General features: G+C 44.2%; 1 protein-coding gene across 1 annotated transcript in view; it reads right to left on the reverse strand.

Moving 5' to 3' along the window:
• tnni3k (TNNI3 interacting kinase) overlaps positions 1-19,938 on the reverse strand; it is a 240,655-nt gene that overhangs the window by 197,894 nt on the left and 22,823 nt on the right. The window contains exons 4-7 of the mRNA XM_068038016.1: positions 9,205-9,290; positions 7,011-7,108; positions 4,832-4,942; positions 3,411-3,509 (exon numbers count right to left, since the gene is read on the reverse strand). Of these exons, the coding sequence (XP_067894117.1) occupies positions 3,411-3,509; positions 4,832-4,942; positions 7,011-7,108; positions 9,205-9,290 (394 nt within the window). The remainder of the gene's footprint in view (positions 1-3,410; positions 3,510-4,831; positions 4,943-7,010; positions 7,109-9,204; positions 9,291-19,938) is intronic.

Raw genomic sequence — 19,938 nt, forward strand, 5'->3', positions numbered from 1 at the left:
CAGGATACACAGGGAACTCTCCTCCAGACAAAAAGGAAGGTGCTGTGAACAGGAGCGAGACCCGGAGACCTGTGTACTTCCATTGTAATAAAGCAGCCCATTTAAAAGCTGACTGCTGGAAACTAAAGGGAAAACCTGTAGGGTTAATCAGGCTAAACCCACTCAGTGAAGACAGGAAGCTGATGGAAAACACAGCAGAACAAGTTCTGGCTTTAACTGCAGTAAGAGTGAGACCCAGGAAGCTTACAGCTGCCAGTGCAGGAAATTTTTATAGGATTCCTGAAGGTTATCAGGGTTTTGTGTCTGAAGGAAAAGTAACCCCATACCCCTCGAGTGGGGCAAGCAGGCCCATAGTAATTCTCAGGGACACAGGGGCCACTAGATCCCTTTTACTGGGAAAAGGCCTGACCTTTCCCCCAGAGAGTGCAGTAAACACCAGAATGGTGGTGAATGGTATTGGAGGGCAGTGTATGCCTGTACCTGTACACAGGGTGCACCTGGAGTGCGACCTAGTTTCGGGACTGGTGACCGTAGGGATTGTCCCTAGTTTGCCTGTGGATAGAGTTGATCTGTTCCTAGGTAATGATCTGCCAGGGGTGAAGGTGGTTGGTCCCCCAGTAGTGAGAGAAAGACCACAGGAGGTCAGAGAGACAGGGCAGTGGCAGGAGACGGACCCTGCAATTTCCCTGAATGTGTATTGAGTGAGGCCATGATCAAACCAGCTCCCCCAGAGGAGACTGAATTGGCACTGCAGGCAGATGACCATGAGGTCTGCCTGTCTGAGACTTTCTTTGGAAAGTTAGGAGACCCAGAGAATTAATTAAATGAATTTTCCCTAGCTGAGGCTCAGCGAGCCTACCCAGTATTGTGAGAGTTAGCACAGGCTGCCCAGTCTGAAAGTGAAGCAGAGGGAGTCCCTGATTTCTACTATTTAAAGAATGAGGTACTGATGAGGAAATGGAGTTCTCCTCACAGACCTGAGAGCAAGGAGTGGACAGTGATTCACCAGTTAGTGGTGCCGCAGAGGTACCGGGGAGAAATATTAAGAAGGGGCCCACGAGACTACAGTGGCTGTACATGCAGGTATACGAAAGACCAAAGCCAGCATAAGACAGCAGTTAAACTGGCCAAAACTCCACAAAGATGTGATGGAGTACTGCAGGAGTTGCCACATGTGCCAGGTTGAGGGTAAACCCCATCCTACAGTGAAACCTGCATCCCTAAGGCCTGTACCGGTGTTAGGAGGACCCTCCAGCAGAGGGCTGGTGAACTGTAAGGGACCCTCGCTGAGATCAAAAAGGGACAGGCAGGCACATCGCTGGCAAAAGGTTAGACAGAGAAGGGGAAAAAGTGACCAAGAGGGCAGGTTAAAGGAAGTCCAGGAGGAAGCCCAGATGAAAACCCCTACTGTCCAGTCAGCCAACCCTGAAAAATGTGAAAAGTTAGACCCCACATCCTCCTATGTAAATGCAGACACTAGAAGAACCCCGCCAGAGTTGCTAACAGCATTTACAGGAACCTGCAGAGACAAAGAAAGACCTCTAGGGGGCAGAGCAACCATGAGGGTGATGTCTCAGTGATGCCTCAGTGAGGTGCCACAGGGGAGTGCAGTAGAGTCTGCACAAATACCTGCAGGCAGGAGTGTCCTCTGGGACAAAGGGGAGATTAACAAAGAATCCTCCTCCACAGTCAAAGAAAAAGCGAACCACCTATCCCCTGAAGTCAAAAGCCTTTGCATGACTCAGCAAAGCACTGAAAGAGAGTTCAGGATAGACCCACCTACAAGTGGCTCGTTTAAAAATGAAATTACCTCAGCAGGAACAAAGACCCTAGGCAGCCATGGAAATGGGCAAACGGAAGAGAAACTTCCCAAAAAAAACACATGTTTATTGGGATGTCAAAAGGGGTCAATTAAAGCAGCACTGGCACCAAGAGAAGACAGGCTGTGATAAGTTTTAGGATTTATGAATGAATGGGAATGAATGAGAGAAATGCATGGGTTTTTCTGTATCTTACATTTTTCTCTCGAGCCTTTTAATGAAATGCGCTTTTCTCAAATCGCATTTCATTCCGCTGGGTGTGGAGTGTTATGCTAGGCCCCACCTGCCAAGAATGAGGCACATTAATTTTGTCATGAACGTTGATTTGAAACTGTTATTGGAGTGAAGAAAGGACTTGTTAAACAGATCAGCCGTGGCTGGAAAAGATATCTGCATATTAGCAGACAGTGTTTGGAAGGACAAAGCAGCCATTCCCTGACATTCAACCCACAATGGACCTTTGATCACCAGACATTGAAGGTGGAGGAGTTCGCATTCCAGGTTAACTGCTAAGATGGCCGAATACACAAACGGACATGGTCAAACCAGTTAGTCACATGACTAACCTGCTGGGCAACTTGAATTTTTTGAATTTGTACAAACAGTTTGGGCAGAATGTCAGTTTGTTCCTGGACTGAGAAGATCTCTCTCCTGTCTACTCCCATCTCTTTCTCACAAGACTCTGAATCCACTGAAGACACATGAACCCCATATACTCGGCCCCAAAACAAAGCAAGGTCTACTTACAAGGACTTTACAGTGAGCTTGAAGAACCGTCACAACAACTCTTCAGATATTGCCTCAAACTTTTCCACTTTATTTCATCTGTTTTCTTTCTGTCTCTATTTGCATGTGTATATCGTGTATGCATGCTAGCCTGGGCATGTTGTGTATTCATAGGCATCAACCGAATTAGAGTTTAAGTTTAATAAAATTTCACTTTTCTTCTTTAAGAAAGCCTGTTGTGCCGATTTCTTTGCCTTATAATTGGAAAGCGGTGAACACGGGTTCACCAAGGGGGAGCTCAAAACACGGTGTGTTTAAAATTAATACCCTGTTCCAGTCAGATTAGACTGAAAGGGAATCCTAGACCCCTTTCTCACCTGGTCATAACAATGTCTACTTTATATTTATGGCCCTAGTTTTGGTCTCTCCTCACAAGTGGAAACAACTTCTTTATGTTGATCCGATCAAATCCTTTTTATAATTTTAAGGACCTCTATCAGGTCACCCTCAGCCTTCACTTTTTGAGAGAAAAGAACCCGAGCCTCTTCAGTCTTTCCTTCAACCTGTCTGCTCTGCTACCATCCTTGTGAATTTTTCTTTGCACCTTCTCCAGTGCCTCTGTAACATTTTTGATAAGGTGGTTGCTAAAACTGCTCAGAGTATTCCAAGGGTGATATGGTGATTAGGACAGTGCGCAGTACACCAAGTCTAAACAAAGTTCGATACAAGTTTAAATGACAATGCTACAAGCAGTGGATAGTGTGGCCAAGGATAAACTCTGTTTACTTCGGCATTCGACCGTCAGCTCTTAAAGGATACATGATCAAGTTTCTGTCCGTGTCTTATGGTCTGTTAATCTGTTACCTGTTCATGACCATAATAAGCAGCAATATGTAAAGGTGTAAAGAACACAGCATCCTGCACATTGACAAAGGCTCCATGTTGCAATAGGATGTCAACCGTCTGTGGAAAGTAACCAGAGAGGATTAGAAGGGGGAACAAGTAAAGCAATGTAACTATTGGTTCTGAAACACAACGGGGATAGGGTGTGTTTTTTTTATTCAGTCGTGGGATGTGGACATCACTGGCAAGGCCAACATCTATTGGTGGTGAGCTGCCTTCTTGGATACAACTGAATGTCTTGCTCGACCATTTCAGAGGGCAATTAAACCACATTGCTGTGTGTCTGGAGTCACATGTACGCCAGATTGGGTCAGGATGGCAGATTTTCATCCCTAAAGGATGTTAGTGAACCAGATGGGCTTTGACAGCAATCCAGTAATTTCATGGTCACCATTACTGAGACTAGCTGTTTTTTAAAAAGAAATTCTAGATTTATTTAATTTAAATTCCCCAGCTGCTATGGTGGGATTTGAACTCATGTCACAGGATCATTAGTCCAGGCTTCTGGATTACTAGTGCTGCAACATTACCATTATACTTCTGCACCACCCCTATGCCATCCCCCTTTCCAATTTTCCTGCCCTCTGCTCCTTGCCAAGGGAGCCTGGTGCCTGGGTTAATAGACGCCCATTGTCTTTCAGCATATCAGTAAGCCTAGACAGTGAATGCGGAGAGGCTATTTGACCGCAGCAGCATTGCAGCTCAGCTGTCCTCACTGGGCTTCAGCTGCTCGCCAGTTCCTGGTGGGGAATCAGCAATCAGGAATGGAGACACTTGCTGGAAATTTTCTCTCGCGCTTGACTAGCAACATCGAAGCCTCCCTTGCAGTGGTAATCTGCTAATTCAGTGGAACTCCGAAAATCGGATCAGGGACTCTCTGTGTGGCTCGGTTAATAAAAAATATTAAAGGACTTGCATTTCTATAGCGTCTTTCACAACCTCAGGATATTTCAAAGTGCTTTACAGCCAATGAAGTATTAGTTTTGAAGTGTAGTCACTGTTGTAATGTAGTGAAACATCAGGAATTTAAGCCTACACAGAGAAAAGGTTTATCGTCTGGGAACTGGCTGTTTCCTCATACACACACAAACTGACACATAAAACATGCAACAATTTGCATTTATTCAGCATATTTAATGCACTAAAATGTCCCACAGGAGCGATTATCAAACAAAATTTGACACCAAACCACATCAGGAGATGTTAGGACAGGTGATCGAAGGCTTGGTCAAAGAGATAAGAAACATTTTAAAGGAGGAGAGAGGCAGAGAGATTTAAGGAGGGAATTCCAGATCTTAGGGCCCCGGCAGCTGGAGGCACAACCACCAATTTCACTATGTTAGCGGCAAGTTGCTGTTGTTGTTTAGAGAGCAAATCCTTACCTCGTTGTGTGCAGCAATGGTCGCAATGTGAAGAGCAGTGAGGGCTCCATAGCCCACCTGCTGAATATCCGCTCCCCCGTGCAGCAGGGCAGTGACCAGCTCTGCATTGTCCTGAAAATCAACAAACAATGTCTTTATGCCCATCTTCACCAGACTCTCAACAAGACCCAACTCACAGCCTTGCCTAGGAATCGCAAGAAGTAACATCAGCCACTGCTCAGTGAGTACATTCCCTTCTCTGGATCACTAATCCAGTTACAGAATCACCAAACCACTGGATCCTGATTATTTTACACCTCTTGAGATAAAACCTAGAATTCCATTAGAATTTTTTTTCAGAACAGCCACAGAAGCTTCCTGCGATCCTGTGTCACTCCAAATCCCTCTGTTCTTCGACAGAATCAAGTTGATTTCATTTAGAGAGTCTGAAGGGTCAACTGTCTAAAGGTGGGGTCTGGGCAACTTTATGTCATGGGTACCTTACATATATCGTTCTGTTCAAATAGCAGGTGTCCATCACATGCACGCAGTAAGTATTTCTCCATTAATATAGGCCTGAGTAACTTTAACCCTTTGTGGCAACCGGGGCTCAGTGGGCAGCAATCTCGCCTCTGAATCAGAAAGTCATGGGTTCAAATCTCACTCCGGAGTCCTGAGGATACGATACAGGCTGACACTCCCAATGCAGTACTGAGGGAGTGCTGCACTGTCAGAGGGTCAGTACTGAGGGAACCCTCCACTACCAGAGGGTCAGTTGTGAGGGAACACTCCACTATCAGAGGGTCAGTAGTGAGGGAACACTCCACTATCAGAGGGTCAGTACTGAGGGTGTGCTCCCTTGTCAGAAGGTCAGTACTGAGGGCGCGCTGCACTGGCAGAGGGTCAATACTGAGGGAGTGCTGTACTGTCGGAGGGGCAGTACTGAGGGTGTGCTGCACTGTCAGAGATGCTGTCATTTGGATGAGATATTAAACTGAGCTCCCAACTACCTGCCAGGTGAGTGCATTCTTTTGAAGATGAGTAGGGAGTTCTCGCTGGTGTCTTGGCCAATATTTATCCTTCTTGTATTCCCTTTATTTCAGAAGATTTAGAGTTGATCTAATTGAGGTGTTTAAGAAGATTAAAGGAGTGATAGGATAGATAGAGAGAAACTATCTCCTCTGATGGGGTGATGTCAGGAAGCACTTCTTCACACAAAGGGGAGTGGAAATCTGGAACTCTCCCAAAAAGCTATTGATGCTGGGGGTTAATCAAAAATTTCAAAATTGAGATTGATGTATTATGGTTGGGAAAGGGGATTAAGGGTTATGGAACCAAGGTGGGGAGATGGAGTTAAAATACAGATCGGGGAGCTGAATGGCCTTTTTTTATTCATTCATAGGATGTGGGCATCGCTGGCTAGGCCAGCATTTATTGCCCATCCCTAATTGCCCTTGAGAAGGTGGTGGTGAGCTGCCTTCTTGAACCACTGCAGTCCATGTGGGGTAGGTACACCTGCAGTGCTGTCAGGAAGAGAGTTCCAGGATTTTGACCCAGCAACAGTGAAGGAACGGCGATATAGTTGCAAGTCAGGATGGTGTGTGGCTTGGAGGAGAACTTGCAGGTGGTGTTCCCATGCATCTGCTGCTCTTGTCCTTCTAGGTGGTAGAGGTCATGGGTTTGGAAGATGCTGTCGAAGGAGCCTTGGTGTGTTGCTGCAGTGCATCTTGTAGATGGTACACACTGCTGCTACTGTATGTTGGTGATGAAAGGAGTGAATGTTTGTGCATGGGGTGCCAAACAAGCGGGTTGCTTTGTACTGGATGGTGTCAAGCTTCTTGAGTTTTGTTGGAGCTGCACCCATGCAAGCAAGTGGAGAGTATTCCATCACACTCTTGACTTGTGCCTTGTAGATGGTGGACAGGCTTTGGGGAGACAGGAGGTGAGTTATTCACTGCAGGATTCCCAGTCTCTGACCTGCACTCGTAGCCACAGCATTTATGTGGCTGGTCCAGTTCAGTTTCTGGTCAATGATGGCCCCCAGGATGTTTTGGGCTTTTGCACTGATATGCAGTGCTCCCTGTTCCTAATTAACACATTTTGCATTCAGAAACATAAAGGAACCAATTTAAATCCCTCTGGAGGGTTGAAGTTCTAGGATATTCCTCTATTTAGTCGAAGGAGCGCGTCTAGCACTCACCTTGAAAGCAGCCAGATGCAGTGCCGTGAATCCATTCCTCGTCAGCCTGGATGGACGAAGGCCTTTCAGCATCAGGGTCCTGACATGGGCCTTATTACCTTAAGGAACAATAGTTTGCATTGAAATACCGGGTATGGTAGCTTATTGGTTTTGTTACTGGACTAGTAGCCCAGAGGCCTGGACTGATGATCCAGAGTCATGAGTTCAAATACTATAAGGGCAATTTGAATTCAGTTAATTGAATAAACCTGGAATTAAAAAACGATCCTTAATTAAGAAACCTTAATGCTTTTAGATTGTCACAAGAGTCTTCCAGTTCATTAATGTCTTTTAAGGAAGGAAACCTGCTGTCCTTGCCTTGTCTCGGCCTACATGTGACTCCAAACCTACAGAAATATGGTTGACTCAACTGCCCTCTGAAATGATCTAGCAGGACACTCAGTTACCCTAAAAGATAAATCACCACAAAGACTACACTGGTTCAAGGAGGCAGTTCACCACCAACTTCTCAAGGGCAAGTGGAATGGGCAATAAATTCTGGCCTGGCCAGCGATGCCCAAATCCTGAGAATGAATAAATAAAAATCTAATCATGAGCAAATCATTCTGGGGGAAAACTATGGGAAAAGAATGAGTATTAAAGACAATTTGGCACATTATAGGCTGTATGTCTGTGTATTTGATCCAAGATTGGAGATTGAAAGTCAGTTTCACTGGGAAGGAACATAGGGGTAGGAGTAGAGACCATGGCTGATCATCTACCTGTGCCACTTTCCCTTGATGTTATTAGTCTCCAGATATCTACTCTCATTCTTCGAAATTCTAGAGAATACAGGCCCAGTTTCTGCAATCTCTCCTCAAAGGACAATCCCACCATCCCAGGAATCAGTCTGGTGAACATTCGTTGCACTCCCTCTATGGCAAGTATATCCTTCCTTAGATGAGGAGACCAAAACTGTGCACAATACTCCAGGTGTGGTCTCACCAGGTCTCTATACAATTGCAGTGAGACATCTTTACTCCTAAACTCAAATCCCCTTGCAATAAAGGCCAACATACCATTTGCCTTCAGCTCTGAGGCACAACTTGCCTTTAACATTTATAAACCTTAATAAACCACTGGTTAGGCCTCAGTTGGAGGATTGTGTCTAATTCTGGGCACAACACTTTAGGAAGGATATCAAGATGGTGAAGAGTGTGCGGAGGAGATTTATTGGAATGAAAAACGAAAAAATAAACTTACATTTATGTAGCGCCTTTCACAACCTCAGGACATCCTAAAGCGCCAGTGAAGTCCTTATCAAGTTACTGCTGTGATGTAGGCAACACACCAGCTAATTTGTGCACAGCAAGCTGTGATAAACAGCAATGTGATAATGACCAGATACTGACTGAGGCATAAATATTGGCCCCAGGACACTGGGGAGAACTTCCCTAGTCTTCAAAATAGTGTCATGGGATCTTTTACACCCAACTGAGAGGACAGATGGGGATTTAATGCCCCATCCAAAAAACAGCTCCAGGGATAAGGGATTTCTGTTTTGTGGAGAGACTAGATCAGCTGGGATTGTTCTCCTTAGAGCAGAAAAGGTTAAGGGGAGATTTAATCGAGGTGTTCAAAATCATGAATGCTTTTGATAGAGTAAATAAGGAGCCTGTTTACAGTGGTAGGAGGGTCAGTAACCAGAGGGAACACAGATTTAAGATAACTGACAAAAGAATCTTAGGGGGAGATGAGGAGAATAGTTTTTAATGCAGTGAGTTGTTGTGATCTGGAACGCGCTGTCTGAAAGGGCGGTGGAAGCAGATTCAATAATAACTTTCAAATGGGGAATTGGATAAATACTGGAAGTAGGGAAAAGTGCAGGCACGGCTGGTATGGAAAGAGCACAGGAGCAGTACCAATTGAATAGCCCTTTCAAAGAGCAAGCCTAGGCTGAATAGGCCCAATAGCCTTGTTCTGTGCTGTAAGATTCTATGCCTCCATTAAAATCTCCCAAGACATTTTACAGGAGTGTTATCAGACAAAGTTTGATACTCAGCTACACAAGGAAATATTAGGACAGGAGGCCAAAGCCTTGCCTGAAGAGGTAGATTTTAAGGAGCACCTTAGAGGAGGAGAGAGGTGTGGCGACGTGTACAGGTTGAGAATGAGAGGCTAGCCAAGAGGCTAGTCGAGTCTGGAGGTGACTCACCATCACAAATGCAGCAGAGATGAAGAAGAGATAACCCATTCTTCGTCCGGTAGTTCATGTTTACTTTACTGAAGGCTTCGGCTGAACTGGAAAGAAAGATATTGCCACAATTCAATACAGCATGACCTAAAATCACAGCACCGAAAATATAACTGGCTTTATTTGCAAGCAAAACCTGATTCTTTGTTATCCATTTCACTTTATAGAGTCATAGACACACAGTGATACGGCACAGAGGAGGTCAGTTGGCTCATCAAGTCCAGGCTGGCTCTCTGTAGAGTCAGTCAGTCAGTTCCACTCCCCTGCTCTATCCCCGTAGCCCTGCAAGTTTAATTTCCCTCAAGTGCCCATCCCAATTTCCTTTTGAATTCATTGTCTTTGCTTCCACCACCTTATGGGGTTGTGCGGGAAAATATCATTTGGGTAGAAGATCAGCCTTGATCTAGTTGAATGATGGAGCAGGCTTGAAGTGCCGAATGGCCTACTCTGCTCCTATTTCCTGTGTTCCTGTGTTCCCTCATAGGCAGTGAGTTCCGGGTCATTACCACTCACTGTGTAAAAAGTTCTTCCTCATATTCCCCCATGCTTCTCTTGCATAAAACCTTAAACCTGTGTCTCTAGTCCTTGTGTCATCAGCAAAGCTTCTGTTTGTCTACCTTATTCACACCTGTCATAATCCTGTACACTTATATCAAACATCCCCTCAATCTCCTCTGCTCCAGGGAGAACAACCCCAGCTTCTCCAACTTAACCTTGTAGCTAAATCCCCCATCCCTGGAACCATTCTGGTAAATCTCCTCTGCAACCTCTCAAGGATCCTCGCATCCTTCCTAAAGTGCGGTGACCAGAACTGGATGAAATACTCTAATTGTGCCCTAACCAAAGCTTTATGACCGAGGTGGGAGCAGTGCATTGACTTTTCTAGTTCCACTTCTTCACAGGTCACAACATCTATTTAAATGTTTACCCAGTTACTGATACGGTCAATTATATACTTTACTCTTCATCCCAGAATAAAATTCACCAACCAGGTTTCTTTAATAAACAAAATTATCAGTTTATTATAAAACAAGACTTAACCAGTAATGAAGCAAAGCATTAACACACAGATTGAAATATGAAAGTTCCCCTTTTTAAATTACCCACACACATACTCACACACTGAAAAAAATACAGAAATTCTCTCTGCAGAGCTCTTGTTACAGAAAAAAGACAAAAAAGAATACTTTGGCCAAATACTTGCTAATTCTTGAAGAAAAAAAGAGATGTGGAATGATATCAGTTGTCTCTTTTTGGTCTGACGTCCCAAATATGCATAGATGGCTATCACTGGGATCTTTCTAGAGCGGGTGACATTGAGGATCAGTTTGGCAGGCTTTTCAGGAGAAATGCAGCATCAGTTTCTCTATTTCTTAAACTTGATTCTCAGGAAGTTCTCAAAGAGATGGAAGAGGGTGAGCTGATGGTGGCTGCTCTCTTGGCTGTTTTTCTCCAACTGCCTTCAAAACAGCTCTCACCCCAATACAGTGGGGTGGTGCAGTGGTTAGCACCGCAGCCTCACAGCTCCAGTGACCCGGGTTCGGTTCTGGGTACTGCCTGTGCGTAGTTTGCAAGATCTCCCTGTGACCGTGTGGGTTTCCTCCGGATGCTCAGGTTTCTTCCCACATGCAAAAGACTTACGGGTTGATGGGTTAAATTGGCCATTGTAAAAATTGCCCTGAGGATAGGTAGGTGGTAGGAGGATTGAGGGAAGGTGGAGATGTGACAGGGAAAATGGGATTAATGTAGGATTAGTATAAATTGATGGTCAGCACAGACTCAGTGGGCCAAAGGGCCTGTTTCAGTGCTGTATCTCTCTATGACACACTGTCCAAAGCAAAACCAAAAACTATATCTCAAGAGTCTAGCCTCCTGACCCCTATAAATCCTAACCTGTCACTTCTCTAAACATCTTCCCCAGGTCACCAAGGTTTCTCTTGATTATTGCTCAGAGCACATGACCTCCAGCAAGGCTGTTTTTGAACATCTCAATGTCCTTTTAATGAACTGTCAACAACAAGGCAAAGTCCAGCTTCCATAAAATTTTCAGTCTTCCAATGAATCCATCTTCAAAATTTAAATATAAGTGCTCAAAAACATATACATCATAAAAAATATAGAAGCACTTTCATAACACCTCCATCCTTGGAGGAATGAAATGGCATTTTTAAATGCATTTCATTACAAAGAGTGAAAAAAACAGATGACAAATATTAAAACACATTTCCACACTCATTCTCATTCACTCTTTACCTGTCGCTAATACAGTTCTGCTTTGTACCATCTTTGCACTCAGATAACTCAAAGCAATGTCAGATACTAGACAAAGCATCCACAAATACGTTATTTTTTTCCCTGCAATGGGGATAATCTATAAGTGTTAGGGCTGTAGTAGTAAATGCCATCGGAATAGCCTGGCATTCTAGTTTTTGAATTTTTTGCAAAGTTTATTAGCAAATCAGCTGACTGTAATTTTCTAAACAGAGTTTCTAATTGTTCCAAGTGGTCCTTCCAAGTGTCACTGTATACCAGCACATCATCAAGGTAAACAACATAGTTAGGAACACTGGTGACTACTTGGTTCATTAGTCTCTGAAAGGTGGCTGGGGCATTTTGTAGCCTGAATGGCATCACTCGGCATTGGAAAAAACCATCAAGTGACAAAGGCCGATATTTCTTTAGCTCAGGGTGTTAAATGAACCTACCAGTACCCCTTTAACAAATCTACTTTTGTGAGAAACATGGCACTGCCCACTCTGTCAATTCAGTCTCCCAAGTGAGGAATTGGATAGGAATCTGTCTTTGTTACTGCATTAACTTTTCTGTCGTCTATACTTAGTCTAGTTGAACTGGCAGTTTAGCCATAACACCACTGGGGAACTCCAGCTGTTTTCCAGCATGTATTGGATTTCTGCTTTTACCTGGGCTTCTTTCTCTGGACTTAAACAATAAGGATGCTGTTTTATGGGAAAGGATTCCTCTACATTCACATCATGTGTACCTAAGGTTGTACATCCTGGCTTATCCCTACAGACTCTTTTAAATGCTGTGAGTAGCCTTGTTAGGTCTTCGCGTTGTTCCGACTCTAAATATGAAAGCATAGCTGGATTTTAAAAATGGCGGCCTGCCCGTGTGGCCTGAACACCAAAGAGCTGCCGCAATCCTAGGCTCAGCAGTTCATTTAAATAGCAATCACATGGAGGGAGCAGGCTGTCAACCCCAGCAATGTTGTCAACTGCCTGTGTGCAGGCACTGATGCCATTTTTAAAGGGCAGTAAGCCCTGCCACTTTATTTAAATATTTAAAGACGTATTCAATTAAATTAAATAGTAAAAGAGTGGTAAAAGGAGGAGTGGGGCCTATTAGGGACCAGAAAGGAGATTTACACATGGAGGCAGAGGGCATAGCTGAGGTATTAAATGAATACTTTGCATTTGTCTTTACCAAGGAAGAACATGCAACACAGGCAATGATGAAAAAGGAGGTAATTCAGACACTAGAGGGTTTAAAATTGATAAATAGGAAGTATTAGATAGGCTGTCTGTACTTAATGTGGATAAAATATCAGGACCAGATGAGATGCATCAAAGGATACTGAGGGAAGTGAGTGTGGAAATCGCAGAGGCACTGGCCATAATTTTTCAGTCTTCCTTAGACTCTGGAGTGGTGCCAGAGGACTGGAGAATTGCAAATGTTACACCCTTGTTCAAAAAAGGGGCTGAAGATAAGCCCAGCAACTACAGGACAGTCAGTTTAACTTCAATGGTGGGAAAACTTCTAGAAAATATAATTTGAGACAAAATTAATAGTCACATGCACAATTGCGAGTTAATTAAGGAAAGCCAGCATGGATTTCTTAAGGGAAAATCACGTTTAACTAACTTGCTGGAGTTTTTTGAGGAGGTAACAGAGAGGGTTGATGAGGGCAATGCTGTTGATGTGGTGTACAGGGACTTTCAAAAGACATTTGATACAGTGCCACACAACGGACGTGTGAACAAACTTGTAGCTCATGGAATAAAAGGGACGGTAGCAACATGGATACAAAATTGGCTGAATGACAGGAAACAAAGAGTAGTGGTTAATGGATGTTTTCAGGCTGAAGAAGGTTTGTCGTGGTGTTCCCCAGGGATTAGTGTTGGGACCTTTGCTTTTCCTGATATATATTAATGACCTAGACCTTGGTGTAAAGGGCACAATTTCAAAGTTTACAGATGATACAAAACATGGAAACATTATGAACTGTGAGGAGGATAGTATAAAATTTAAAAAGGACGTAGACAAATTGGTGGAATGGGCAGACTGGTGGCAGATGAAGTTCAATGCAGAGAAATGTGAAGTGATTCATTTTGGTAGGAAGAACAAGGATAATGTCACAGATTTGTGATTATTTTTCTCTTTGGATTAAAAATAGCTTGTGCCTTTAAGACTGTTAAAAACATTGCACCTTTAAGGGAGAGAAAGTTCTGGAATTTCTAAGGCACAATGTGCTAGCAGCTGCATTTTTGCTACCTAGGCGATAGCAACAGTGAGAGAGGTCACATGGTGTAATGTTTCCACTTAACTGTGTGTAAAACTGACAAAAACTGGCTGAAACCAGACTTTCCAGCGAGGTGTACTGAAGAGAAAGAAGCTATTTTATTCTCTCTCAGCAGAAATTCTACAAGGAGCTGCAGGCCAGTTAATTCCCTAAATAAAGAAGTAAAGCCTTAGTTTTTCAAGAAACTGTTTGTATTGCTGAAGGAACTGTTAATGCCTACTGCAGCCGAAGAGTTGAATGCCTATTAAGAATCGACAACTGCATCAAATCCACGTGAAGACTTCGAGTGACCTTTGACTATTTCCACATTAGAATACCTCATCCACTAGGAATGTAATCCACAAAGACTTACTTATTTTATTTATTCATAAGAGACAGCACATTTTTAAAAACACCATTTAAAAAAAACAGTTTACTGTTATTTTTGAGTGTATGTGTGTAAACAGAGGAGTTAGATTAAAATAGGCATAGGTTTATCTTAATAGTGTTTAAGATTTAGTTTTTTAAATAGTTAATTTGTTGTTGTCTAAAGACACCTGGTTTGGTCTGTTGCATTCTGGGGGTTACTAGAGTGTTTAATTTGGCTGTTCTCCGGTTGGATGGAAAACTTAAGATAATATGGAGTGACGGGACTGAATTGACAGTGCGTTGCTCCCGCCATGATCGTAACAAGAGACAATATAAAATAAAGGGTACAATTCGAAAGGGGGTGCAGGAGCAGAGGGACCTGGGTGTATATGTGCATAAGTCATTGAAGGTGGTAGGACAGGTTGACCGAGCAGGTAATAAAGCATACAGTATGGAACATTCACCGAGAGTGGGAGAGTGCCTATTATAGACTGCCCAGTTTTTATAGTTTCCGGAATTTGCTGCAATCTACACAAGTTGAGAGTGGATGCTATGCCTTCAGTAGTTAAAGATTTTCCAGTCCATCCAGCAAACGGGAGAAACACAAGATGCTTCTGCAGAAGAGCTGAAGAAAAGCCTGTTGGTGTTCTTCAGTTGTGTTTGTCTGGCACTAATTATTCACGTAGCCTTTGGAGAGATTCAGACTGATTGGACATTCCTGTACAGGATTACTCGCTCTCCATGAAGACTGAAGTAACGGATGCTGTTTAGGCTTTGGAGTTGTCTTGAACTTGTTAATCAGACCGAAAATGATCAGGAATACTTTGCCACAGCTCCTGTTGGTAGTTTGTATATTTTTATCCGTGGTTCCACAATTCCAAGACATGTATTCATGTATTCTTTGTGACCCTCCTTGATTTGTTGTTTGCCTGCTGGAGGTTCAATTTGAGAATTGTCTAGGTCTCCTTCAGCCTCATCCTCACTATCCCTATCATCCTTCACTGTCCCCACTCCCTAACATACCTGTGTTCACTTATCCTCCTCCCAGCGATAATATTGCTTTTACATATTGATATAACACAGCCGATTCTTTTTCCAGCAAACTGGGGTGTCAATCAAATAATATACTTTACCAATTCTCTTGACCACTTTATACAGACCACTGAACCGTGCTTTCAGTGCTTCACTCTGTAAAGGCAGTGATACTAACACCTCATCCCCTGGTTGAAATGTTTGGGTCTTGACATGCTTGTCTGCCCATTTCTTCATGGTTGTTTGGGAAGCTTTCAGGTGTTCCTGAGCCACTTTGCAGGCTCTCGTGAGCCGTTCCCGGAACATGGATACATAATCCAACACAGAGGATTCATCCCTCTGTTCTAAAATCCTTTCTCTAATTAATTTTAGAGGACCTCTTATCTCATGTCCATAAACTAATTCAAAGGACTAAAACCAGTAAACCCATTGGGTGAATCCCGAGTGGCAAACAAATGGAATTCTAGCCCTTTATCCCAATCATGAGGATATTCATGACAGTCTGCCCTGATCATCGTTTTGAGGGTCTGATGGTACCTTTCTAAAGCCCCCTTGTATCTGTGGGTGGTATGCTGAAGACTTTAACTGTGTTATACCCAAATTGCTTATAACTTCCTGAAAAGTTTTAGACATAAAATTGGAACCTTGATCTGACTGAATCTCAATGGGTAATCCATATCTAGTGAAGAACTGGGTTAACTTCTCTACCAGTACCCCAGCAGAAATTGTTCTCAAGGGAATGGCCTCTGGGAACCGAATAGCCATATCCATGATAGTGAGTATATATTGGTGTCCTGTTGTTGTTTTCGGTAAAGGTCCTACACAGTCTACCAACACCCTACTAAATGGTTCCTCAAAAACTGGTATGGGAATTAGAGGTGCCGGTTTCATGGCAGGTTGCGGTTTTCCCACAATCTGGCACGCATAACATGTTTTACAAAACTGCACCATGTCCTTGGAAAGACCTGGTCAGTAAAAACGTTGACCTATACGTGATTGGGTCTTCTGGATCCCCACACGTCCCGCGATAGGAATTTGATGGGCTATCCTTAATATTTCCCAGTGATACTTGGGTGGTCCCAGTATCTGGTGAACAACCATCCATTCTTCATCCGCAGGTCTGTGAGGAGGTCTCCTATTTTTAATATAGTAGCTTTCTGGAACTCCCTTTGCCTCAGCTTCAGTTAGAGCCGATTGTGCCACTTTATTTAACTCTGATTGGTTTGCTGAGCCTTGATCAGAGAAGGTTTATTGAACACTTCCTTCAGATTATCCAAATCCCCAAAGAAATTTTCAGATATTCAACCATTTGACTTGTGGTGCAAATTTTACCTCCAATAATGGAACTTGTTTAGCCATTCCTCAGTCACTACACATGAAGGATAAATTCCTGGAAACTTTTCCTGCAACTGTTCTGTCTCTTTGACTTCACTTGGTCTTCCTGTGACTACTGGAGAAGCTACTACCTTCGCTCCGGCCAAATCATTCCCCAGGAGTAGGTCAACTCTGTCTACCAGAAAACTATGGACAACTCCTACAGTTACTGTTCCAGAAATTAGATCACAGTCTAGGTGCACCCGATACAAAAGTACGGGTATAAACTCCCCGCCAATACCATTTACTAAAACCTTGGCATTCAGTGTGCTGTCTGGTGGAAAAGTTATGCCTTTCCCAAGCAAAAGATTTTGAGTGGCTCCTGTATCCCTAAGTATAACTATAGGGTTACCTGACTTACTTGAGGGATAAGGAGTTACTTTTTCTTTTGACAAGAATTCCCTATAACTCACATCCCCCGCAGTTTTTGTACTTGGCCTTACAGCTTCAGTCAGAGCTGCAGCCTGATCTATCATGCTCTCGGTCAGGGTCCCTTTCTCAACACTGGCTTTGTGTACCCCAATAAGTCCCATGGGTTTACCCCGCAACATCCAGCATTCTGCACAAAGGTGTCCTACCTTGTGACAATGGTAACACTTATGCTTGTGGACCTCACTTCCACCCTCAGCATCTTCCTTTCTGGCCTGAGTAGGAGATCCCAGGGTGTTCCCAGCTGTCCCTTCTTGTCCCCGGCTACTTGCCCTCCTTTCACCCTCCTACCTTCTATTCTTCTCGGGTTTGTAAAGGTGATGGACAAGGGATTTGGACTTAGAAACAAGCTCATATTTATCAGCGATTTCCACTGCCTGTCTGGCTGTTGAAACTTTCTGGTTCTCTACATGGGGTCTTATTAATGGAGGGAGTGAATTTTTAAATTCTTCCAGGAGAATTAATTTCCTAAGAGCCTCATATATGGCCTCTATCTAAAGTGCCGGCATCCAACGATCAAAATAAATTTGCTTTACCTTCTCAAATTCTGCAAGTCTGCCCAGGCTGTATCTGAAGGTTCCGAAATTTCTGCCTGGACACGTCAGGGACCAACTCATAAGCAGTGAAAATAGCCTTTTTTCCAACTCATAAACTGCAGAAACCTCCTCAGAAAGCATGGAATAAACTTCCTGAGCTCTGCCCATCAACCTGCTTTGCAGAAGCAGTGTCCAGCTTTCCTTCATCTGTCTGGCTTTCTTTTGAAAAGAAATTAAAAATGCCTCAACACCCCTTTCCTCATATTTTGGGAGGGCTTGTACAAATTTAAACACCTCTCCACTGGGTCCTGGGCTAGAGTCAGATCTTTTTTATTTGTTGCTGGGAAGTGGGCGTCGCTGGCTAGGCCAGCATTTATTGCCCATCCCTAACTGTCCTTGAGAAGGTGGTGGTGAGCTGCCTACTTGACCCGCTATCGTGCATGTGGGGTTGATAAATCCACAGTGCTGTTAGGAAGGGAGTTCCAGGATTTTGACCCAGCGACAGTGAAGGAATGGTGATATAGTTTCAAGTCAGGATGGTGTGTGGCTTGGAGGGGAACTTGCAGGTGGTGGTGTTCCCATGTATCTGCTGCCCTTGTTCTTCTGGGTGGTAGAGGTCGCAGGTTTGGAAGGTGCTGTCAAAGGAGCCTTGGTGTGTTGATGCAGTGCATCTTGTTAATGGTACACACTGCTGCTACTGTGCGTCGGTGGTGGAAGGAGTTTGTTTGTGGATGGGGTGCCAATCAAGCAGGCTGCTTTGTCCTGGATGGTGTCGGGCTTCTTGAGTGTTGTTGGAGCTGCACCCATCCAGGCAAGTGGAGAGTATTCCATCACACTCCTGACTTGTACCTTGTAGATGGTGGACAGGCTTTGGGGAGTCAGGAGGTGAGTTACTCGCCTCAGGATTCCAAGCCTCTGACCTGCTCTTGCAGCCACAGTATTCTACGACTACTCCAGTTCAGTTTCTGGTCAATGGTAACCCCCAGGATGTTGATAGTGGGGGATTCAGTGAAGGTAATGCCATTGAATGTCAAGGGAAGATGGTTAGATTTTCTCTTGTTGGAGGTGGTCATTGCCTGGCACCTGTGTGGCGTGAATGCTACTTGCCACTTATCAGCCCAAGCCTGGATATTGTCCTGGTCTTGATGCATTTCTACACGGACTGCTTCATTATCTGAGGAGTCACGAATGGTGCTGAACATTGTGCAATCATCAGCGAACATCCCCACTTCTGACCTTGTGATTGAAGGAAGGTCATTGATGAAGCAGCTGAAGATGGTTGGGCCCAGGACACTACCCTGAGGAACTCCTGTAGTGATGTACTGGAGCTCAGATGATTGACCTCCAACAACCACAACCATCTTCCTTTGTGCTAGGTATGACTCCAGCCAGCTGTGGGTTTTCCCCCTGATTCCCATTGACCTCAGTTTTGCTGGGGCTCCTTGATGCCATACTCGGTCAAATGCTGCCTTGATGTCAAGGGCAGTCACTCTCACCTCACCTCTTGAGTTCAGCTCTTTTGTCCATGTTTGAACCAAGGCTGTAATGAGGTCAGGAGCTGAGTGGCCCTGGCAGAACCCAAACTGAGAGTCACTGAGCAGGTTATTGCTAATCAAGTGCCGCTTGATGGCACTGTTGATGACACCTTCCATTTCTTCACTGATGATTGAGAGTAGGCTGATGGACAATAATTGGTCATGTTGGATTTGTCCTGCTTTTTGTGTACAGGACATACCTGGGCAATTTTCCACATTGCAGGGTAGATGCCAGTGTTGTAGCTGTACTGGAACAGCTTGGCTCGGGGCGCGGCAAGTTCTGGAGCACAGATCTTCAGTACTATTGCCAGAATATTGTCAGGGCCCATAGCTTTTGCAGTATCCATTGCCTTCAGTCGTTTCTTGATATCACGTGGAGTGAATCAAATTGGCTGAAGTCTGGCATCTGTGATGCTGGGGACTTCAGGAGGAGGCCGATGGATCATCAACTCGGCACTTCTGGCTGAAGATCGTTGCAAATGCTTCAGCCTTATCTTTCGCACTGATGTGCTGGGCTCCCCCATCATTGAGGATGGGGATATTTGTGGAGCCACCTCCTCCAGTTAGTTGTTTAATTGTCCACCACCATTCACGACTGGATGTGGCAGGACTGCAGAGCTTAGATCTGATCCGTTGGTTATGGGATCGCTTAGCTCTGTCTATCGCATGCTGCTTACGCAGTTTGGCATGCAAATACTCCTGGGTTGTAGCTTCACCAGGTTGACACCTCATTTTGAGGTATGCCTGGTGCTGCTCCTGGCATGCCCTCCTGCGCTCTTCATTGAACCAGGGTTGGTCTCCTGGCTTGATGGTAATGGTAGAGTGGGGGATATGTCGGGCCATGAGGTTACAGATTGTGGTTGAGTACAATTCTGCTGCTGCTGATGGCCCACAGCGCCTC

Source organism: Heterodontus francisci, chromosome 8 (genome assembly GCF_036365525.1).
Source record: "Heterodontus francisci isolate sHetFra1 chromosome 8, sHetFra1.hap1, whole genome shotgun sequence".
Taxonomy (NCBI): domain Eukaryota; kingdom Metazoa; phylum Chordata; class Chondrichthyes; order Heterodontiformes; family Heterodontidae; genus Heterodontus; species Heterodontus francisci.